Source organism: Odocoileus virginianus, chromosome 7 (assembly GCF_023699985.2).
Source record: "Odocoileus virginianus isolate 20LAN1187 ecotype Illinois chromosome 7, Ovbor_1.2, whole genome shotgun sequence".
NCBI classification, from domain to species: domain Eukaryota; kingdom Metazoa; phylum Chordata; class Mammalia; order Artiodactyla; family Cervidae; genus Odocoileus; species Odocoileus virginianus.
In genome coordinates this window covers 2468961-2490361 of record NC_069680.1, presented here as the reverse complement: position 1 = coordinate 2490361, position 21401 = coordinate 2468961, and the positions used below count along the sequence as shown (strand labels likewise).

General features: G+C 44.1%; 1 protein-coding gene across 5 annotated transcripts in view; it reads left to right on the top strand.

The window, feature by feature from the left end:
- The window catches only part of CRTAC1 (cartilage acidic protein 1), a 166226-nt gene that overhangs the window by 9335 nt on the left and 135490 nt on the right, over positions 1–21401 (top strand). For all 5 annotated transcript variants that reach the window (XM_070469980.1, XM_070469982.1, XM_070469984.1 and 2 more), the window contains exon 2: positions 10827–11026. In XM_070469980.1, coding sequence (XP_070326081.1) covers positions 10827–11026 — 200 coding nt within the window. The remainder of the gene's footprint in view (positions 1–10826; positions 11027–21401) is intronic.

The following is a 21401-nucleotide window of genomic DNA, read 5'->3' as shown; positions in this document are numbered from 1 at the left end:
ACCTTGCTGGAGAGACATGTTGGAAAGATGGCCTCAGTGGAGGGAAAGGCAGGGGCTGCCATTCAGTCACTCACTCAGTTATTCACTCCCTGGTCTTGTGCACCTCTGCCAGGCACTGTCTGGGCATTGAGAAAACAGCTGAGAACAAAGTAAAGTTCTTGTCCCAGCAGAGCATACATTCTAATGCCTCAGTCATTGGCATTTTTCCATGCTGTCCCCTGTCCCCTCTTCTGCCTTGCCAACGTGGAAGACAAATGCCAGACCTTCTGGACCTCTCTGTCCTATGCATCTTCCCCAGCACCATGAAAATATAAGGCTTCCTCTTCCTTCCCTCTACCTGGAGAGAGCTCCCGATGCTGCCTGCGGCTGCACTTACAGAAAAGAGACTTGGTCCTGCTCCAGAACAAGGCAGATGAAAACTCAGGGGACCCAGGTTGGGAGGCGCCAGAGAGACCAGCAGGCTAATGAAATGGTGTTTCTGTAAGTGAGAGGACAAATGGAGTCTCCCAGCCTCACGCGCAAGGCGGCACAGGTCCTTAACGAGTATTATTAACTGCTCGGACTTCCGAGTCTCTAAAATGGGAAATGAAATGAGATAATGCATGCACAGTGCCTAGCAAACAAAGTCAGTACTTGGAAGGTAATGGTGACAGCAAGGATGCTATTGCTACTGATAAGTGTTTTTCGAATGAATGAATGCCTCTCAGGAGATTGAGTCCAGGCCCACCAGGTGCTCCCATCCTGTGGTGGCTGCCAGACGTTCAGTGGAACTCACAGGGCTGTCAGACTTTGAGGCATTGACTGGCTTCTGTTGCTGATTTGTCTAGGGACCCTGATAGAGTTCTTTGACTTTTTAAACACTGCTTTCCAAATGCAAAACCTCTCAGTTTATAATCATATACACATCCAATCTTCAAGCATTTTGCAGATGTTAAGGGCCAGGTTAGAAATGATGCCTGAGGCATGGCTTCTGACCTCAAGGAACTTATGGTCCACTAGGGATGAGCCATGATATAGGGGTAGGCACTCAGAGTAGCAACAGGTAGAAAGAGCAGAGAGCCCATAGGAGGGAGGGTACTGAGGTGGTGGGAGTGGGAAGGGCAGGCAGGAAAGGCCCCCTGGAGAAGAGGAATGATGCACTGGTCCAGGAGTTTTCAATCTCAGCATTACTGACATGCGGGGCCAGATAATTCTTTGCTGTAGAGGGCTGTCCTATTCACTGCCAGCCGCATTCCTGGCCTCTACCCATTAGGTGCCAATAGCAACCCCCTTCCCTGGTGGGGGCAACCAAAAATGTGTCCAGGCATTGCCAGATACTGAAGGCGAGGGAGGCAAATGGCCCTTGGTTGAGAACCGGTGCTCTTGGCCAATGGAAGGTCCTCTGGATGGGAACCTGAAGAGAGAAAAATGAGTGCTCCCTCTAACTCATGACCCAGAGTGTGGGACTTTCACATAGGCAGTGCTGGGAGGGCAGGTTGGGGTGACATCTTGTTCTCCAGACTTTGAGGAGTCTGATGTCTTCTTTCTCCTCCCTTTCTGCCTCTCCTAATTCAGCTATCTTAGCATCGTTTACCGCTCAGCTACACCACCCTACCTGCGTGGAAATGTTCTTCTTCTCCTCCACCTGGCTAACCTAGATATCTTTGTTCCCCTTCCTCCACAGCACCCCTCACCCTATACTGCAAATGTTGACCAGCTTTCTCCCTGAGACCTGGGTGCCGAGCACAGCCCCAAGCTCCTGGAGTGGGGCGCCAGGTGTCAGGGGGGGCGCACAGGAAGTGTCACTGTGGGTCAGTGAGCCCCCCAAGCTCTCCTCCGAGGATGCCTCAGTCCCAGGAGCACCTTAGTGAGTCTCTGTGGGTCCCTGGTGGCCCAGCCCATGCAGGGTGGAGTGCTCCACGGCTGCTTCTCTTCCTCAAGCCTCTGCTCTCCTGCAGCTTCTGGAAAGGGCCTGTGCTCCCCGCTGGTTCCCACATCTGAAGCATTCGGGGCTCTTGCTTTTGTGAGAGCTCAGGGCGGTGTCCTTGGTGCTTGCGAGCATTGCTAAAGAACTGCTTGCCCTAAAAATTGCCCTGGAAGCTTCTCCCCACAGCTGCCTGACCCCACATCAGAGATCTAGGTTGCTTGGTTACCAGTTTTCAGACCCAATTCAGGAAAGTCCCGAGGCCACAGAAAACTGAGTTTGGCTGCATGTGACCTGCAGCCAATGTCTAAAGACTGCCCAACCTTAAAGCTATCTGTGTGAAAGTTGAGAAAAGGAGCAACGAGTCTGGCCTCCAAGAGGCATTCCCTTGCTCACTTAACCCTTCAACCCACGGCGTGTCGTAGGAGTCCCATGTTACAGACGGAGACGCTTGAGATCAGAAAGATTAAGGAACAGGCTCAAGGTCACCTGCTAGTTTCTGGTGGAGTTGAGGTCCAAATCCAGGTCCCTGACTCTGGTCTTTATTTATTTATTTTTCTCTATCTCACTGAAGATTGTTCAAGACGTTTGCTTATAGAACATTTTTAAGAGATTATTACAAAGCAATTCTTCCCACTGCCTGAAACACAAGTCCTGCCACCTCTCACCCTTGTTAAGACCCCTCTTTGCTCCCTCCTCCCACCTCCCCTGCAGGAACAGCCTGGGTGCTCACACCCTGCGCCCTCTGCCCAAACTCTACCCTTGGTACTTACCCTCACCTTCCCTGGGCTATGCTGCCCCTGGATCCTCCCATTGCAATTCCTCAGTTACTACTCAACGCCACTCCTGCCTGCAGATACATAGTATGTGCTTGATTTACAGCATTCAAGAAAGCAAAAAACATTCAATTCAACCTACTTTTAAAAATTCTATTTTTAGCTTTTCTCCACATTCTTCTAGAAGATTGAGATGTTCACAGTGGTGTGACAGGAGGTTTCTGAGCCAGCCGTGTAAAATGTAAGGTCACTGCAGCACCTGCTGGCCTTCTGCTCCAAGCAGTACCATCCTGCTCTGCTTTCTTCCCCAAACTCCATATCCTGCCTCCCCCTATGATACTCTCTGGCTAAATAGATTTTCTTGATAGACCTCAACAAGCTGGTGATGAATTCTGGTAGCAGAAACATTTTTCACTTCAAATCCAATTGCAGCTTACACTCCCATCTGGGGACCACGAGTTTGGGGTAGTGGTTCGCAGCCCAGGCTGAGAATCTGGGTGCAGAACCATTAACATAATCAGGGGGGCTTCTAAAAATACAGTGTATGGCACCCGAGTCCTGCCCCAGACCAGTTATATAAGAAACTGGGTAAAGGATCTGGGCAACAACCTATCTCTAAAAACTCCCCCATGTGATTTGACTGGGCAACTGGGCTTTCAAATCATCAGTCTAGAGCCTTACTTCTGAAAGTGGAGTCTTGGGACCAGCAGCCTCAGCATCACCTGAAGGCTTGTTAGAATGAAGAATCTCAGGCCCCACCCCTGACCCACCAAATCAGAATCTGCATTTTACCATGATCCTCAGGTGATTTGTAAGCATGTTACAGTTTAAGAAGCACTGCTTTGGGGAAAGAACAGTTTCAAAATAACTGTATAACAAGTTGCAAGCAGTTTCTGCTGATTCACATTATCATTTGGACAGAGTCCTTCCTTCATCCGTTTAACAAACATTAAGTGCCTCTGAGTACTAGATACCATGATGGTTTGGGTTTGGGGAAACACACTGGCATGCTTATTTATCTTGGCTTGCAAATTCCTGCCCATACCCCATTTTCTCTAGGCTCTGGTCATTAATAATAGCTGTCTATTGCCTGCTAGACCTGACGACATCCCCTGCCCCTGCCACCACTCCAGTTCCAACCTTTTCCTTCTTCTCAATTCTTTGTCAAAATTAAAGTCAGAATCTCTCTCTGTCACTCCCTATCAATTGTGGTAATTTGACTTTGAGCTGAAGATACCTAGTACTTTGAGTATCTAATGATCAATGAGCCTGCAGCCCTGAGAATTGCACAGCCCTAGGATTGGTTTCAGCATCTTAGATCTAGAAGCAGAGAAGTTTCTTAAACTAATCACTATAGTATATATGTATTGCTTATGGACCGTAAATGTGTGGTTTATGGAACAGGACGGTGAGAATCACGTGGGAGCTTATTCAAAATATAGACTCTTGGGCCCTCCTGCAGATCAATTGAATCAGAATCTGCATTTCAGCAAAACTTCCAGGTGATTCATATAGTACATATTGAAGTTTGAGACCTCTTTCAAAAGAACTTGTGCCCACTGTATACTGTTGTATTCAGTGCCCCTGACCCCACAGCAGGCCACTGTTGACCCACACCTCCACCAGAGACTCCTGGACACAGACAGGCACATCTGGCTCAGTATCTTGTGGGGACACTGCTCCTTTCTCCTGGGTCCTGGTGCACACAAGGTTTTGTTTGTGCCCTCCAAGAGTCTGTTTCCCCAGTCCTGTGGAAATCCTGTAATCAAATACCTCTGGCCTTCAGAGTCAAAGCTGGGGGTTCTCAGTCCCTTTGCTGGATCCCCAGGTTGGGAAATCTGTTGTGGGTCCTAGAATTTTCTTAACAGTGTGAGAATTTCTTCGGTATAATTGCTCTGCGGTTTGTGGGTCGTCTGCTTGGCAGGTCTATGATGGGGCTGATGGTGACCTCCTCCAAGAGCTTCCTAAGTGATCAATGCAAAGAAATAGAGGAAAACAATAGAATGGGAAAGACTGGAGATCTCTTCAAGAAAATTAGAGATACCAAGGGAACATTTCATGCAAAGATGGGCCCAATAAAGGACAGAAACTGTACAGATCTAACAGAAGCAGAAGATATTAAGAAGAGGTGGCAAGAATAAATAGAACTATACAAAAAAGACCTTAATGACACAGATAACCATGATGGTGTGATCACTCACCTAGAGCCAGACATCCTGGAGTGTGAAGAAAAGTGGACCTTGGAAAGCCTCACTACAAACAAAGCTAGTGGAGGCGATGGAATTCCAATTGAGCTATTTCAAATCCTAAAAGATGATGCCATGAGAGTGCTGCACTCAATATGCCAGCAAACTTGGAAAACTCAGCAGTGGCCACAGGACTGGAAAAGGTCAGTTTTCATTCCAATCCCAAAGAAAGGCAATGCCAAAAAATGTTCAAGCTGCCTCTCAATTGCACTCATCTCACACACTAGCAAAGTAATGCTCAAAATTCTCCAAATCAGGCTTCAACAGTTCATGAACCAAAAACTTCCAGATGTTCAAGCTGGATTTAGAAAAGACAGAGGAACCAGAGATCAAATTGCCAACATCTATTGGATCTTCAAAAAAGCAAGAGAGTTCTAGAAAAACATCTACTTCTGCTTTATTGACTATGCCAAAACCTTTGACTGTGTGGATCACAACAATCTGGAAAATTCTTAAAGAGATGGGAATACCAGACCACCATACCTGCTTCCTGAGAAATCTGTATGCAGGTTAAGAAGCAACAGTTAGAACTGGACATGGAACAACAGACTGGTTCCAAATTGGGAAAGGAGTACGTCAAGGCTGTATATTGTCACCATGCTTATTTAACTTATATCTGGAGCACATGATGCAAAATGCTGGGCTGGATGAAGCACAAGCTGGAATGAAGATTGCCAGGAGAAATATCAATAACCTCAGATATGCAGATGACACCACCCTTATGGCAGAAAGCAAAGAGGAACTAAAGAGCCTCTTGAGGAAGGTGAAAGAGAAGAGTGAAAAAGCTGGCTTAAAACTCAGCATTCAGAAAACTAAGATCATGACATCTGATCCCATCACTTCATGGCAAAGAGATGGGGAAACAATGGAAACAGAGAGAGACTTTATTTTCTGGGGCTCCAAAATTACTGCAGATGGTGACTGCAGCCATGAAATTAAAAGGCACTTACTCCTTGGAAGAAAAGCTATGACAAACCTAGACAGCATATTAAAAAGCAGAGACATTACTTTGCTGACAAAGGTCTATCTAGTCAAAGCTATGGTTTTTCCAGTAGTCACGTATGGATGTAAGAGTTGGAGCATAAAGAAAGCTGAGTGCCAAAGAATAGATGCTTTTTTGAACTGCGGTGTTGGAAAAGACTCTTGAGAGTCCCTTGAACTTCAAGGAGATCAAACCAGTCAATCCTAAAGGAAATCCATCCTGAATATTTTGGCCACCTGATGCAAAGAACTGACTCCTTAGAAAAGACCCCAATGATGGGAAAGATTGAAGGAAGGAGGAGAAGGGAACTAGATGGTTGGATATCATCACTGACTCGATGGACATGAGTTTGAGCAAGCTCTGGGAGTTGGTGAAGGACAGAGAAGCCTGGCGTGCTGCAGTCCATGGGGTTGCAAAGAGTCAGACACAACTAAGCAACTGAACTGAAAGTTTGAGAAGCACTAAAGCCCTGGTATAGACTGTGTTTCTCAAATTTTGCATATTAGAGCCATATAGGGAGCTTCTAAAGTTCTGATGCCCCCACTGCATCTTATGCCAAGTAAGTGAGAATATCTTGGGATGAAGCCCAGGCATGAGTATTTTTTATTATGGTAAAATATACATAACATAAAATTTACTGTTTTCACCACTTGTAAGTATTTGGTTCAGCGATATTAAATACACTCTCAAAAAAAATTTAAATAAATAAATAAATACACTCTGATTGTCATGCAAACATCACTACCATCCATCTCCAGAACTTTTCATCTTCCCAAACTGAAACTCCATAAACATTAAACACTAACTTCCCATTCCCCTCTTCTCCCAGCCACTGGTAACCACCATCTACTTTCTGCCTCAATGAATTTGACTATTCCAGGTACTTCGTATAAGTGGAATCATACAGTATTTGTCTTTTGTGACTGGCTTCTTTCACTCAGTATGATGTCTTCTAGGTTCATTCATGTTGTAGCATGTGTCAGAATTTCCTTCCTTTTTAAGGCATATCATATTCCATTGTAGGTATTTACCACACTTTGGACATGTAGATTGATGGACACTTGGGCTCCTGTAACTTGCTTGTGGCTATGCTGAATAATACAGTTACAAACTTGGGTATACAATTATCTGTTTGAGTCCCTTCTTTCAATTCTTTTGGGTATATACCCAGAAATGGAATTGCTAGATCACATGGTAATTGTTTTTTGGACTTTTTTGAAGAACTGCTGCTACACAGCAGTTTTCCACAGCAGCTGCACCATTTTACAGTCCCATCAGCAATGCATATGGGTCCCAATTTCTCCACATCCTCACCAACAATTGTTATTTTCTGGTTTTTTTATTGTAGCCATTCTAATGGATGCAAAGTGTTATCTTATTGTGGGTTTGAGTTGCATTTCCCTAATGATTAGTGACATTGAGCATCTTCTTATATACTTATTGACCAGTTGTGTATTTTCTTTGAAGAAATGTTTATTCAGGTCCTTTGAATTGGGTTCTTTTGTTGTTGTTGAGTTACAGGAGTTCTTTATATATTCTGGATATTAATCCTTTATCAGATATATGATTTGCAAATATTTTCTCCTGTTCCATGGGTTGCCTTTTCACTCTATTGATAGCATCCTGTGATGCACAAAAGTTTTAAATTTGATGTAGTCCATTTAATCTATATTTTCTTCTGTTGCCTGTGCTTTTGGTGTCATAGCCAAGAAATTATTTTCAGACATGGGTATTTTTTTTAAAGCTCCTCAAGTGATTTCATTATACAGCTAAGGTTGAGCAGTGTGTCTCAAACTTTAATATGCATTTAGACCACCTGAAATCTTGTTAAAATGCACATTTTGATTTATTAAGTCTGGGGTAGGGCCCATGATTCTGCATATCTAAGAAACTCCTAGCTGATGCTTATGCTACTGGTCTGGGGACCACTGAACAGCCAGGGTATAGAGGAGCATCTCAGTGATTTCCTTCATCTGAGGCCTGAGATAGAGCGTGAATATTTGCCAGGCCTTTTCCTAAGTCTCCCACTATACCTGTTCCCCAGAAGGCCCTCAGCTGACCCTAACTTTCAACTGGTGCTGAGCAGCCCTGGTGAGTACACTAAGAGCCTTTGGCATAGCAGAAAAATGAGAAATAAAGGAACTGTTCTCCCCACTCCACTCTCAGCCCAGCCCCCAGGGGGAGACCATCCACTGGTCTGCCCCTGCCCAGTGCATTCACTTCCACGCTAATGATGGCCGGTTCCTGCCTGACCTTGGCCCCTGTAAGGAAACCACTGTAGAGCTCTGCTGAAAAGCTGTTTGGCTCAAAATATATTTATTAATAATACGCTCAGAAAGGAAAACCACACAGGTTGGTCTGAAGTTTATGGAAAAAGCTGGGGAGAAAAACTGCCGAAGACCTGCTTCTAAAAAAAATTAATTATACCATCATAGAATTTTAGAGCCAGAAATGACCTTTAGAGATCTACTCCCAAACCCTCATTTTGGAGAAGAAAGCTGGCACCCAGTGAGGCTGTGACTTGCTCAAGGTCATCAAGCAAAATAGAGGTCAGCCCATAGGTGTGTTTTTCTTTTTAATCTAGCTTTAGGTTGCGTGTGTGCTAAGGCACTTCAGTTGTGTCCGACTCTTTGCAATCCCATGACCTGTAGCCCACCAGGCTCCTCTGTCCATGGGGAGTCTCCCAGCAAGAATACTGGAATGGGTTGCCATTCCCTTCTGCAGGGGACCTTCCTGACCCAGGGATCGAACCTGGTTCTCTTATGTCTCCTGCATTGGCAGTTGAGTTCTTTACCCACTGAACTACCTGGGAAGCCCAGGTTTAGGTTATTTATGTGGAAATGGATAACACAGAGTAGCTACTTCTTTCATATGGCTCCTTTAATTAAAGCTTTTACTTTTCAAAAAGAAGATAAATCAAGAGGCTGGATTTTTGCCCTTCATGGCCTTCATTAGAAAATCTCTACCTGATGTTTATAATGACCCTAATAGAACCCTTCTATGACCTACCACTCCCTGGTGGCAGTGACCGACATTTCAGGTATTGTGCTGGGAGGAACTTAAAATCTTCTAGAAGGCATGCTCAGTACTGCTTTTCCTTCCATGTCCATTGCAAATGTTGTAAGCTGTTCACAGTACTCTTTCAAGCCACTGCCAATCAGTTTGGCTGTCAAGCTGAAACTCATTTGCCACCCCTACACTAGAGTTCATACCTTGAAAAGCCCTGTGACCTTCAGTTCCACCCTACATTTCAACATGTTTATACTGGTTATTAAACACTCTTTAGCTTCGCATTCCCCCACCCACCCCAGCTGCTCATTAATCCAATTATGACTTCCTTTTATCCAACCAAACTTCTTGCCAAGATGCAGAACTCTTGGAGTGATGTGTTTGCTTTTGGTGATTAGACAGCCCGGTAGATGATGCTGTCATGTTCAGACATCTCTGTAATTGGGACTGACCTCACTCTGATCGTGCAACACCCAGCATGTGCCCTCTGAACACGGTGCAAGAACTTCCTTCCCAGGAAGGCTCTCCGAGGTTAGTTTCTATGCTGCAGTTGGAGCCCTGCCCCTATGTCTCTCTCCAGCCTCTCCAGTGAGGCATTAGAGGGGCTTCTGAATCACATTTAGCTCTGAAGACAGTGCCTGGGCCTTTCATTTTGATCTCTGGGTTCTGAACTGGAGAAAGCTCCTATGCTGGCAGGAATGTCTGTCTCCATCTGGGGAGTCAGTCTTCAGATCCTCTCTTCATTAAGACGTCAGCCTCACTCAGCCTTGCTCTTGGCTGCCAGACGCACTGACAAGCCAGCAGGAAAAGCTCCATCAGGAAGAGGTGTGCCACCCTCTGAAGGCGCTGCTTTGCCTGTGGGGCTGGACCTGTGTAGACGTCGTAGGACTTGTCCCAGGGGAGCCTTTGGAGCACTTTGTGAGCTGTGATTCTAAGCCTGCAGGCATCATCTCAGGGTGGTGCCATCTGTAGTGTTCTAAGTGTCTTCACTGCTCACGCAGGAGAGGGTGGAGTCCTTCCACTTCCTTGGCCATTCTCATCTGTCTCCTGGGTGGCTGCCACCAGCTCCCATAGCCCCAGGCTGTTTGGCAACACCCTGAGTTATGTTAGAGATATAATAATGAATTATACAATGGATTATACATAATTAATTTATAATAAAACACACACAATGGTTTAATTTCTCCGAGTGAATGATGTGCCGCCCGCCAGTTCCTGCCAGGATACAGTCCATAACTGACTGCTTCCTGGTCTGGAGGCGACGGCCAGTGACCCTAGGGAGGGACCCTGGCAGGGGAACCTTCCAAGTCACAGATTCTGTCTGGGTTACCTCTGGGGTCGGTCCCACACAAGGCTAATCCTTTACTTTCTCTGCTATTGTTCTAAACGTGAACCTGCACGGGGGTCTCACCTGCCCCTGGATCATCTGAGATCTGTTATTTTCTTCTTTCTCCCAGAGCATGAAAGATGCAAGTGTATTTCTCCCTCCTTCCCTCCCTTCCCCCCCGAATATGTATTGAGTGTCTCTTATGTGCCAAACACTGTCCTTGGCTTGATGTGCATCCATGAACAAAACAGACAACGATCCTTGCCCTGGTGGAGCTTATGTTCTAGTGGAGGGAGAGAGACACTAAATAATAAAACATGATGAATGAGGAAATCATCTGGCATGTTATACAGTGATAGACACTGTAGAAAACGAAAAGGCAGAGGAGCATAAGGGTGACCTCAGTGATGGGGGCAGGTCACAGTTTGAAAGAGCATAGCCAGGATGGGTCTTGCGGAAAAGTGGCAGCCTAGGGGTTGCCAAGCCCTCCAGGAAGCGGGAAGAAAGGCACTTCTGCGCCAACCTGGGATTCGATTTTCCTGGGCTGCTTTCGGTCAGTAACGTTTGTAACTTCTGGTTTCAGATGTTCCAGGTGTTTCTATTCCTGCTGCTGCTGTGGTTTCTGCCCCTGACTGAGGGGTCCCAGCGGGCTGAACCCATGTTCACAGCAGTCACCAACTCAGTCCTGCCCCCTGACTACGACAGCAACCCCACCCAGCTCAACTACGGAGTGGCAGTGACTGATGTGGACCGTGATGGGGACTTTGAGATCGTTGTGGCTGGGTAAGTGCCTCCCACCTTGAGTTTGACAGATATATCAGTCAGCTTTTGCTACAAGAGGGCCGGATAACAAATAACTCCAAGAACCCAGTGGCTGGCAACAACACACATTCTCACTCACATGGGTCTTGGCTGGGCTCAGCTGGGGTCTGGTAGGCTGCGTCCTTGCTCTTTTGCTGTAGCAGTGAGTTGGGATGGAGGTAGACTGGAAGAAAGGGGTTTGATCCACAGGCTTTCCAGAGAGATTTGAATGCTGTGCTTCAAGGCCTTCTGTTCATCTTTCAGCCACCTTAGTTATGCCAGTGTTACTTCCTTACCAATGAGACTCTAGAATCTCTATATAGGAGGGGCTTGAGGGTAACAGTTATGATAGAGGGGGATGCTCAAAGCTGCCTTTGCATGGCATTTTACACAAGATTAAGAAATCATTAATTGCCTGTTTCAGAGAAGGGGGAAATATGGGGATGAAGAGGGATGGCTAAACTCCCTCTAAACCATGCCTTGGTACCCCTGCTCCCTTCTCTCCTGAGAAGCAACACTGTGTAGCAAGAAAAGATTTGAGTTCATGCCCTAGATCTACAGCTTTCTAGTTGCATGACCTTGAGTGAGCCCCTTGTGCCCTGAGATTCAGATGTATCATCTGCAAAAATGGGGATAGCAATGCACCTCCTTGTCCTGTTAAAAGCTTTAACAGGCTATTGCACATGACGGTTCATTGTAAATTCTGCCAGTTGCCATTAATAATCATTATTTACGGAGCACAGATATGTGCCAGACACTGTGCTAAGCCTTTCACATACACTGTCTTATCCTCCTGACAACACTATGAAGTAAATATACAAGAGGAGGAAATTACAGTTCAGAGACGGTGAGTGATTTGCCCTCCATCAAGTAAATAGTAAGAGGGTGAGTCAGGTTTGAACCCCAAGGCTCCCTAACTATAGAGCTGCTAAAGTACATTGTACAAAGTTTAGTTATCACTTCAAAAATCAGCCAATCAATAAAAACACAACAGGGGCCTGTCAACCTCATTCTGGAAGGCCAGAGTTTTTATGGCCACACTGAACAAAGTAAATGGCAAGCAACATTATTTGTAGCCATTGCATGTAACAGTAGAAAGCGTTGACTTTGGAACCAGAAAACCTGGTTTTGATCCTGTCCCATCCAATAGTTGTGTTCCATGTGCAAATGACTTAAAGTGGGGAAAGCTCCACTTTCCTCATCTGTAAAATGGGTATGTTGAAATCTACCCCCACCTACCACACATGGTGAGGATCAGTGGTAATGACATATAGACAAGATACTTTGTAAGTGCATTTCTTCCTTTTTTTATTCTACCCCAAAAAGAGTAGAAATTCCTAGATTCTAGGTTCTCCTGGAACTCTAGATTACTGGCTGACAAACAGCTTTCTATGATGATATAGAAGTTCTATGTTGGTTCTGTCCAATATAGTGTCCATGGGCATGAGACTGTTGAGCACTTGAAATGTGGCTACTGTGACCAAGGAACTGAACTTTATTTCATTGTTACAGCACAGCTCTGGGACATCAGAAGAAAAAACTAAAGAGCAGAATGTGATAGAAAAAGGAAAAACAGAAACAGTTGTAATGATTCCCTTATTACCAGATCCCCTTATTACCTGTGCAGGGTTGGGGCCAGGCAGCTTGTCTGTGTTCAGGTCAGTGGCTGTCCAGTGACTGTCTAAATCCAAAAAAAGTCTTCTTGGCCAAATCCTGCCAACTGGAGCCTGTGCCACTGCACCAGGGCCTCTGGGTCAGGGGCTGTGATGCACTCCTGAGATGTTCTGGTTGGTCCTGCCTCCTGCCAGGTGGTACCAGCCTCCCTCTGGTAGGCACTGGGCGCCAGAGGACAAAGAACAGTGAGGCAACTTCCCTGCTTCCCATCCTTCCCTCCTCTGGGGCCCCTACAAGATACTGTGATGAGCAGGCTCTCCTTTCATCTTGGATGATGGGCCACCAGCTCAGATTTCCATTCCCACCCATCCTTTGAGGTGCAGGGGATGGTCACTGCATCTCCTGAGCATCCTGCTCTTTGCTTTCCCAGTGCTGGGCATTCACTTCATCCTCTCTTTCTTTTATTTTTTTAAATACTTTTTAAAATTTGTTTATGTGTTTGTTTTATATTTTGCTGGGACTTCATTGCTGTGAGGGCTTCTCTGTAGTTATGATGAGCAGGGCCTACTCTCTGGTTGCAGTGCATGGACTTTTCATTGCTGTGGCTTCTTTTGTTGAAGACCATGGACTTTAGGGTGTTCAGGCTTCAGTAGTTGTAGCATGTGAGCTCAGTGGTTGCAGCTCCCAGACCCTAGAACAGGGGCTCAATAGTTGTGGCACACAGGTTTAGCTGCTTCACAGTATGTGGTATCTTCCTGGACCAGGGATTGAACCCATGTCCCCTGCACTGACAGGCGGATTCTTTGCCACTGAGCCACCAGGGAAGCCCTTCCCTTTCCTTCATGTTTATTTGTCTGGTCTTAGCTGTGGCATGCAGGATCTTAATTGCCAGGCTCGGGCTTATCTCCAGTTGTGACACGTGGCCTTCGTTGCCGTGTGGAATGTGGGATCTTAGTTCCCTGACCAGGGATCAAACCCACATCCCCTGCACTGGATGAAGGATTCTTAACCACTGGACCACCAGGGAAGTCCCTGAAACTTTTTTCACTTTCTGTGCCAAGGAACTCAATAAATTTTCTTTTGTGTCTTCTATGGTAGAGAAGCTAGATCATCTTTCATAGGCAGTTTAGAGTAGATGTCTAAACCTTGTCCAGCTTGCTGCTTCCTATGGGGCCTGCAGCACTTTGGAGTCATCCTCCAGAAAAGCAACCCAGACCATCCTGAGTCAACCATAATTCAGGGAAAGACTGTGCCAGGCGGCTCCTAACTGAGAAAGTTTGGACTGCTGGGTGTTCTAGCAAAGGGCTTCCCAGGTGGCATTAGTGGTAAAGAACCCGCCTGCCGATGAGAATCCACATAAGAAATGCAGATTCGATCCCTGGGTTGGGAAGATCCCTTAGAGTAGGGCCTGGCACCCCACTCCAGTATTCTTGCCTGGAGAATCCCATGGACAGAGGAGGCTGGAGGGCTACAATCCATAGGGTCGCAGAGTCATACAAGACTGAAGCAACTTAGCATGCATGCATGCACCCCCAGCAAAGAAGAAGAGTTGCATGGAGGGCAGGATGGCGAAATTGGGCAGCCTCCCAGCTCTAGGTCAGGCCTTCTTTGTGGCTGTTATGAAGCATTGTGAATTCTCAGAGCGTCAGAAAGACACGTTCTAATTTAAGTACCAAAATACATTCCAAAGGCAAATATAACTTTTTATTATCTTCAGCTCAGAATGATTTGTCACTGTCTTTCTTCTTTGGGCTGGATAACCAGGAGTTGACTATACAGACATTATTAAATCAGGACCTTGGGAGGTCATTCGGTCCACCCCTTGCCTTCCAGTAAGGTCACACCTATGGTTTTTGGAGGCTCCATTTACTTAAAGCCTTTCAAGGGAATGTATGAAACCTTTTCATAATCCAGCTCAATTACTTATGTTAAAAAATCTTTCTGATTAATCTAAATCCTTCATATTTGAGCTTAGTAAGCCATTCCTTTTAACTTTTGCTTTGCTATTATTACCTTTGAAGATATAAACCAAGTAAGTGGTCACTACCCTTTCAGATAATGACAGCTAGGATCATTGCTCTGCCTTTCATGCCCTGTGGACTCCTTGGCAGTGTTTCTGACTTGACTTTTATTCAGTTTCATCCACCCTACACCCATATTTGGGGTTTCACTGATGGCTCCGGCAATAAAGAATCTGCATGTAATGTGGGAGACCTGGATTCATCCCTGGGTCATTTGGGAAGATACTCTGGAGAATGGAATGGCTACCAACTCCAGTATTTTTGCCTGGAGAATTCCATGGACAGAGAAGCTTGGTGGGCTGCAGTCCGTAGGGTCACAAAGAGTTGGACATGACTGAGCAACTAACACACACCCATATTTAACTCTGCTTCTCTGTTTGATGGTAGAGGCTGTTTAGGAATCACATAGCAGGAACTGAAACTTTAAAAAATGGAATGTGCATGCCCTTATGTGGGCACCTGGGGTCCAGCTCTGAGAGGCCCACTCTCTATTATCTTACAGACCTTTCCATTAGCCGGCCCCTGAAGGCATCTGCGTTTCAACCCCTGGGATAATGGCCAGTTCTTCAGTTTATAAGACGTGCTGCACTTGAACTTGTCTTGGATTTGTTGACCTTGTAGCGTGTCTGATTCCAGCCCTGTTGCTTTGAGTATTTACTCTTTGAATAGGTTTGTTTTGTTTTGCTTTTTTGGTATCCTCATTCTGGGTATTGATGGCATTGATTTTGAACATGTTGCGGGTGAGTTGTGTTTCAGAGTCTTAATTGTGATGGAAGGCGTGTGCTTTCATCCCACCCTGGGAGGAGCAGACAGTGACCCCCTTTGTTCTGTGGGGATGGGGGAGGGAGAGGGACGGCTCTGCTCCTCCACCACAGCTGGGCGAGTGCCTCCGCATGTTGAGGGCTTATCTGTTAACCGGCAGGTGCATGATTGCGGGTTCTGCCTACAGTCTCTTCCCTGCGGGGTGGGGGGAGGACTTGATCACCCCCGGAGACGCTGGCGCACGAACAGACCATTGAGGATCTTCGAGATGAGTTCCCGGGGTAAATAAAAAGCCTGGTGGCTCCTCCTTTCCTCAGCGGAGCTAAACACCCAATCTACAGTCTCCTGCCGTCTGGACCAGAAGCCCTGTTGGTGTCAATCTCGCACAATTCCTTCAGAGGAGCTTTTGCTTCCTGGGATATCCCCAGAGGTCTGAGATAACCCCTCTACCCTGTCAGTTTCCAAGAAGTTTCCCCCAAATGGAAAGATTGCAGTGGTTGTAAAGTTTAAATTTCGATTTAGATCAGTTTTTCTACACAAAGAGCATCCACTTGATAAAACCTTAGTGCATTCCTCACAGTTGGAAGGGTTTCATTTAAATGGATGCTACATATTGTAAACCAGCGTTTCATTTTTTCTTAATTCTGTAACTATGTCAGAAGACTTTTAAAATTTACTAAAATTAATTGAATTACTTAAAAGGCAAACTGTATTCAATTATCAGATTAGTCATCATCATATGAGAGATATTTTTGCCATTATAAGTAATAAGAACAATGATAAAGAATGATGTATTTATCTATAATTTAACCAAAGCAGCATTTATGGATTTTATTACAAGCATCTATAGATATATGTGGTATCTATAGGTGGCATCATTGACTCAGTGGACATATGCTTGGGCAGACTCGAGGAGTGAAGGACAGGGAAGTCTGCTGTTCTGCAGTCCATGGGGTCACAAAGAGTTCGATACAACTTAGTGACTAAACAACAATAGCAACAACAGATGTATATAGTATGTGTAGACAGATACAGTAGATAGATGTAGTATTCATATACATATATTAAATGTGTGTAGTAAGTATAAATATATATTGTACATATACATATACACATACTTTTAACAAAATAGGAAAAATACTTTTGAAATTTTAGCCTTAACTTTTATAAAATATAATGTTGTAATAGATTTGATCATCAGTTTTGACAACCTGAAGTGTTAGATTATTTCAATTTCTTTTTAAGTTTAAGATACATTTTACATTTTGATAGCATGAATATGTTTTCTTGCAAAAGAATCCACACAATATAGATAAAGAAAAATTCCATCTTTATCAACCTCCCATCCCTATTCCAAGCTCATCCCAGTTCTCTTCCAGAATAGCGATTGTTTCCAGGTTGGTGCTTATATTTATGGAAATTTCTATGTTACACATATATATATATTTTAAAAATATATAACTTTGAAGGGTATAAAATTTTTGTTTCAAATTTTGCTTTTCTTCAGTGTGCAGCATATTCTTTGTTTGAACATGTGGCTCTAACTTAATTTTTTTAACTTACTTTGTGTGGATGTACCACATTGGTTTGGCCACTCCTCAAGTGATATTTAAGCTGTCTGTAATCTGTGACCATTGCAGACAATGCTGTACTGCACATCCTTACACACAGATGCAGACATTTCTCTGGGATAGATACCAAGAAGTGGAAATGCTGGGAATAATATGTACATTTTAAATCTTAATGAATCTTGTTTCCAATCTCAATCTTTTCCTGTGTATTCGTAGCCTAGAAATAAAAGGTGATTTGGGGGATTGTGATATCAATAGCTATTCAAACACCTACTATGTGTATTGCCACATAGGTTCCAAGGTCTGAACTTTATCAATTTAGATGTAATAAAGAAGGGGGGAAAGTCCTATTCTACATCTTTTAAAGAAGCCACCGCTGTTAAAAATTGGATTGAGGAACTTCAATACTCTGATTCAAACTGCTAAAAAGACTCCTCTAAAGCTTTCTCTGCAAAAATATATTTCTTAAATGGGTCACCCTTAACCCTAAGATTCATTGTCATCGGTATCATGGAAGAATGATTGCAGGGTGCCAGCTCTTCTTCTGTGGTTAAGCATGGACTGCCCTTGATTTTGAATACTAACAAGGCATGAGCTGGAGCAGAAGCCAGGGCTTTAAAACCCATTCTTAAAACTTCTATAAAAAGGTTACTCAACAGTGCATGGCAGGTTTTCCAGAGATGTCTCAGTGCTATAACTGAACTTCCTTCTCCTCAGCCCTGGGTGGCCAGAAGCAATAGGCAAAAATTCCACTCTCCACTCCAAGTCACAGACTCTCCTGACAGCTTAGAGGACTGAGGCCCTTACTGTGTTACACTGGCCACACACACACACACACACACACACACACACAGTAAGATGTCAGAAGATGTGGTAGACAAAATAATGGCCTTCCAAAGATACCCATGTGTTAAACCCCAGAACCAATGAATATGTGACCTTGCATGGCAAAAGGGACTCTGCAGAGATGATCAAGTTAAGGACCTTGAGATAGGGACATTATTCTGGATTATCTGAGTGGGCCCAATGTAGTCACAGTCCTTAATGTGAAAAAAGGAATGCAGAAGAGGAGGTCCTAGTGATCCGAGGTGATAGAGATGCAGCCCACCATTTCTGGCTTTGAGAGAGGGACCTGGAGTCAGGGAATGTGAGTGGCCTCTAGAAGCTGGGAAAAGTCAGGAAAGAGATTTACCCCTAGAGCTTCTTGAGGGGAATGCAGTTCTGCCAACACTCTCATTTCAGCACAGACCAGTATTGGAACATACACAAGTGTCAGCTAATCAGTTTGTGTTGTTTTATGCTACTACGTTTGTGGTGATTTGTTACAGCAACAATGGGAAACTAACATCAATACATTAAGTAAAGGTCAGGTGCGTGTGTGTGCTCAGTCGTTGTCTGACTCTTTGCAACCCCATGGACTGTAGCCCGCCAGGCTCCTCTGTCCGTAGGATTCTCCAGGCAAGAATACTGGAGTGGATTGCAATTTCCGGCTCTGGGGCATCTTCCCAATCCAGGGCTTGAGCTCGAGTCTCTTGTGTCTCCTGCATTGGAAAGTGGATTCTTTACCACTGCTCCACCTGGAAAGTCAAAGGCCAGGTGCTTGGTGATACTTCTCAGAGAGGTAATGGCCATTACCTATGAACATTTTAATAGTATTGTTTTATTAATTTCACAGCAATAAGAGAAGTATACCACCCACAAACATATTATTTAGAAGAATAAGAGAACATACTTAAAAGAGATATATCACCAACAAAAGTATTATTTCTATTCAGTGACAGTTCCCTAAGAACAGGTCCCTAAAATCACACTTGGTTCCTGGGTGACCCTCCACCCACCACGTTAACTCAACCTGCAGCTCACCATTCAACTCCCAGTCCCATGGGTGGTTGGAAGTTGAGAGAGGAATTCAGAGCTTTTAAAGATCTCACTGTCCTTGGAGACAGACACACTCACTTCAGTGAGTCATAGGTGACTTGTACCCCCAGGGAGATGCAAACGTTCCAGTAGGTTGGAGCTGGTGGAGAGTCCTTCCCAATGAGAATCACAGAGGTGGCATTTGAATAGTCTCAAGAAGGATAGGTTAGGTCTGTTTAACAAGGGGGCAAAGGCCTCCCTGGTTCGAAGAGAACCTCAGGCTTATTTGGGTTTTGTTGTTTATTTGTTTTCAACTAAACTTAAAAAAAAAAAAAAAGCATTCTGACAAAAAACTGATTTTCACAGAGTATTGAAAAGTATTTATAAAAAGCTCCTCCAAAATAGTAATATAATTAAGACACTAAAATTGCCTCTGCTGAAAACGGCAAAGCTACTTTTAGTCTGAATTTTTCATCCATTCAGAAAGTGGATATATGCCCTGTCTCCAGGCACTTTCCTTTCATTTCTCTTCTATTTTTTTTAAGTGGTGGTCTGGTTAAGGTCTTCCTTGCCCCCTGGGTCCCACACCAGACTCCCCAGGGTGCAGGCTGGAGCCTAGACAAACCCTCCTCCCCACCCTTTCAGCCCTTAGGCCTATTTCCCTGTCTCCCCATCCCCCCCCCCATCCCCCTCCTCCCCGAAACTCAACTCACACCTTTCTCTGGAACAAGTGCCCTTTTGCACTCCCAGAATCACTTCTGCTCCAGGGGTCCAATCTGACCCCTGCCTCCCTCTCTTGTGTTTTTCCTCACTCACCCCTTCTCACCAGTCCTACTGACCTGGTGAGTCACTTTCTTTCAAGAATGTTGTGGTTATGACTTCATTTTCCTTGTGAGGAATCAGTTGATTTTCAAAACATGCAAGGATATGAAGAAGCTAAAAGCAGACAGTCCCCGCTTCCGATTTTTACATGCTCTCCCCTTGTTTGCAGACTGAAGTTGTGAAGGGGTGGAGGGCGGAAGCAGTCTTGTATTTTACTTACATCATCTCGTTTTAAACCATCACAGCAGCCCCTATGATATGTAGCATTTAATTGAGTCTAACTCACATATTTTTTCACATTTTTTGTTGAGGTAAAGTTGATATACAATGTTATGTTAGTTTTGGGTCTACAACACAGTGATTCAAAATTTTTATAGATTATACTGTTTATAGTTATTATAAAGTACTGGCTGCATTCCCTGCAATATACAACATATCCTTGTAGCTTATTTATTTTATATATAGTAGTCTTTGCCTCTTAATCCCCTACCCCTAGTGATTTTTACATCTCTAAAATTGGGATGTGACCTACAATTGGCAGCTTGCATTTATTCTTTTTTTTTTTTTGGCAGCTTGCATTTAATGGGCAGGGTTTTTTTTTTTTTTTCCTAGAGATACATAAAAAAATAATGTCGTATCATTGATGGTATTTTTGATTTCATGAAAATACTGTAGATAGTGTCATCCCCACTTTTCAGATGAGGAAACTGAGACCCAGAGATCTGCTGAGAGTCATAGTGACAGTGAAAGGTGGAACTGTTATTCTATTGGGTTGGCCAAAAATTTCATTCAGGTTTTTCCATACAAATGAACTTTTTGGCCAACCCAATATATGTGCCTGTTAAATTGTTTGTTAATTGTGTTATTCAGATCATAATGGTAGTTTATTTCCTTCTGTAATTCTTTGTTGGTGTGTATATGTTGAGGCTACTTTAGTAGATGCAGTTTTTTATATATTTTTTAATTGAGATATAATTAACATTTATCATTGTATTAGTTTCAGGTTTACAGATCAAATATAATGATTTGATATTCATATATATTGCAATGTCTTAAGAATTCTTATATTTTCCTGATGATGGAGGCCATTATCATTATGAAGACCTCACCCATCACTTCCCTGGTGGCTCAGTCAGTAAAGAATCTGCCTACAATGCGAGAGACCTGGGTTTGATCCCTGGGTTGGGAAGATCCCCTGGAGGAGGGCATGAAAACCCACTCCAGTATTCTTGTCTGGAGAATCCCCAAGGACAGAGGAGCCTGGCTGGCTGCAGTCCATGGGGTCGCAAAGAGTCGGCCACAACCAAGCGACTAAGCACAGCACACAGCAGCACCCATCACGAATTGTGTTTTTTGGCCTGATGTTATTGTAGCCTGATTTTATATCTTTATTTTGCTAGTATTTGCCAGGTATATCTTTTTTCATAGTTGTACTTTGAACTCTCCAAAGTCCTTATGTTTTAGATGTTTCTTGTATGCAGCGTAAGCTATGTTTTTTTCCAACCGTTTAACCATGTGTGACCTGTTGCTGATGAGATTAGTCCATTCCATTTAATGGCAACATTAATGTGTTTAAGCTTGTTTTTATTATTTTTTAACTTCCAAGTTTTGAAGGCTTTTTTCTTTTCTTTTCCTTTGTTGCTTTTTAAAAATTGATTGATTTAGGAGCTTTTTTTTGGGGGGGGGGGTGTTGTGAGGTAGAGATTCTTA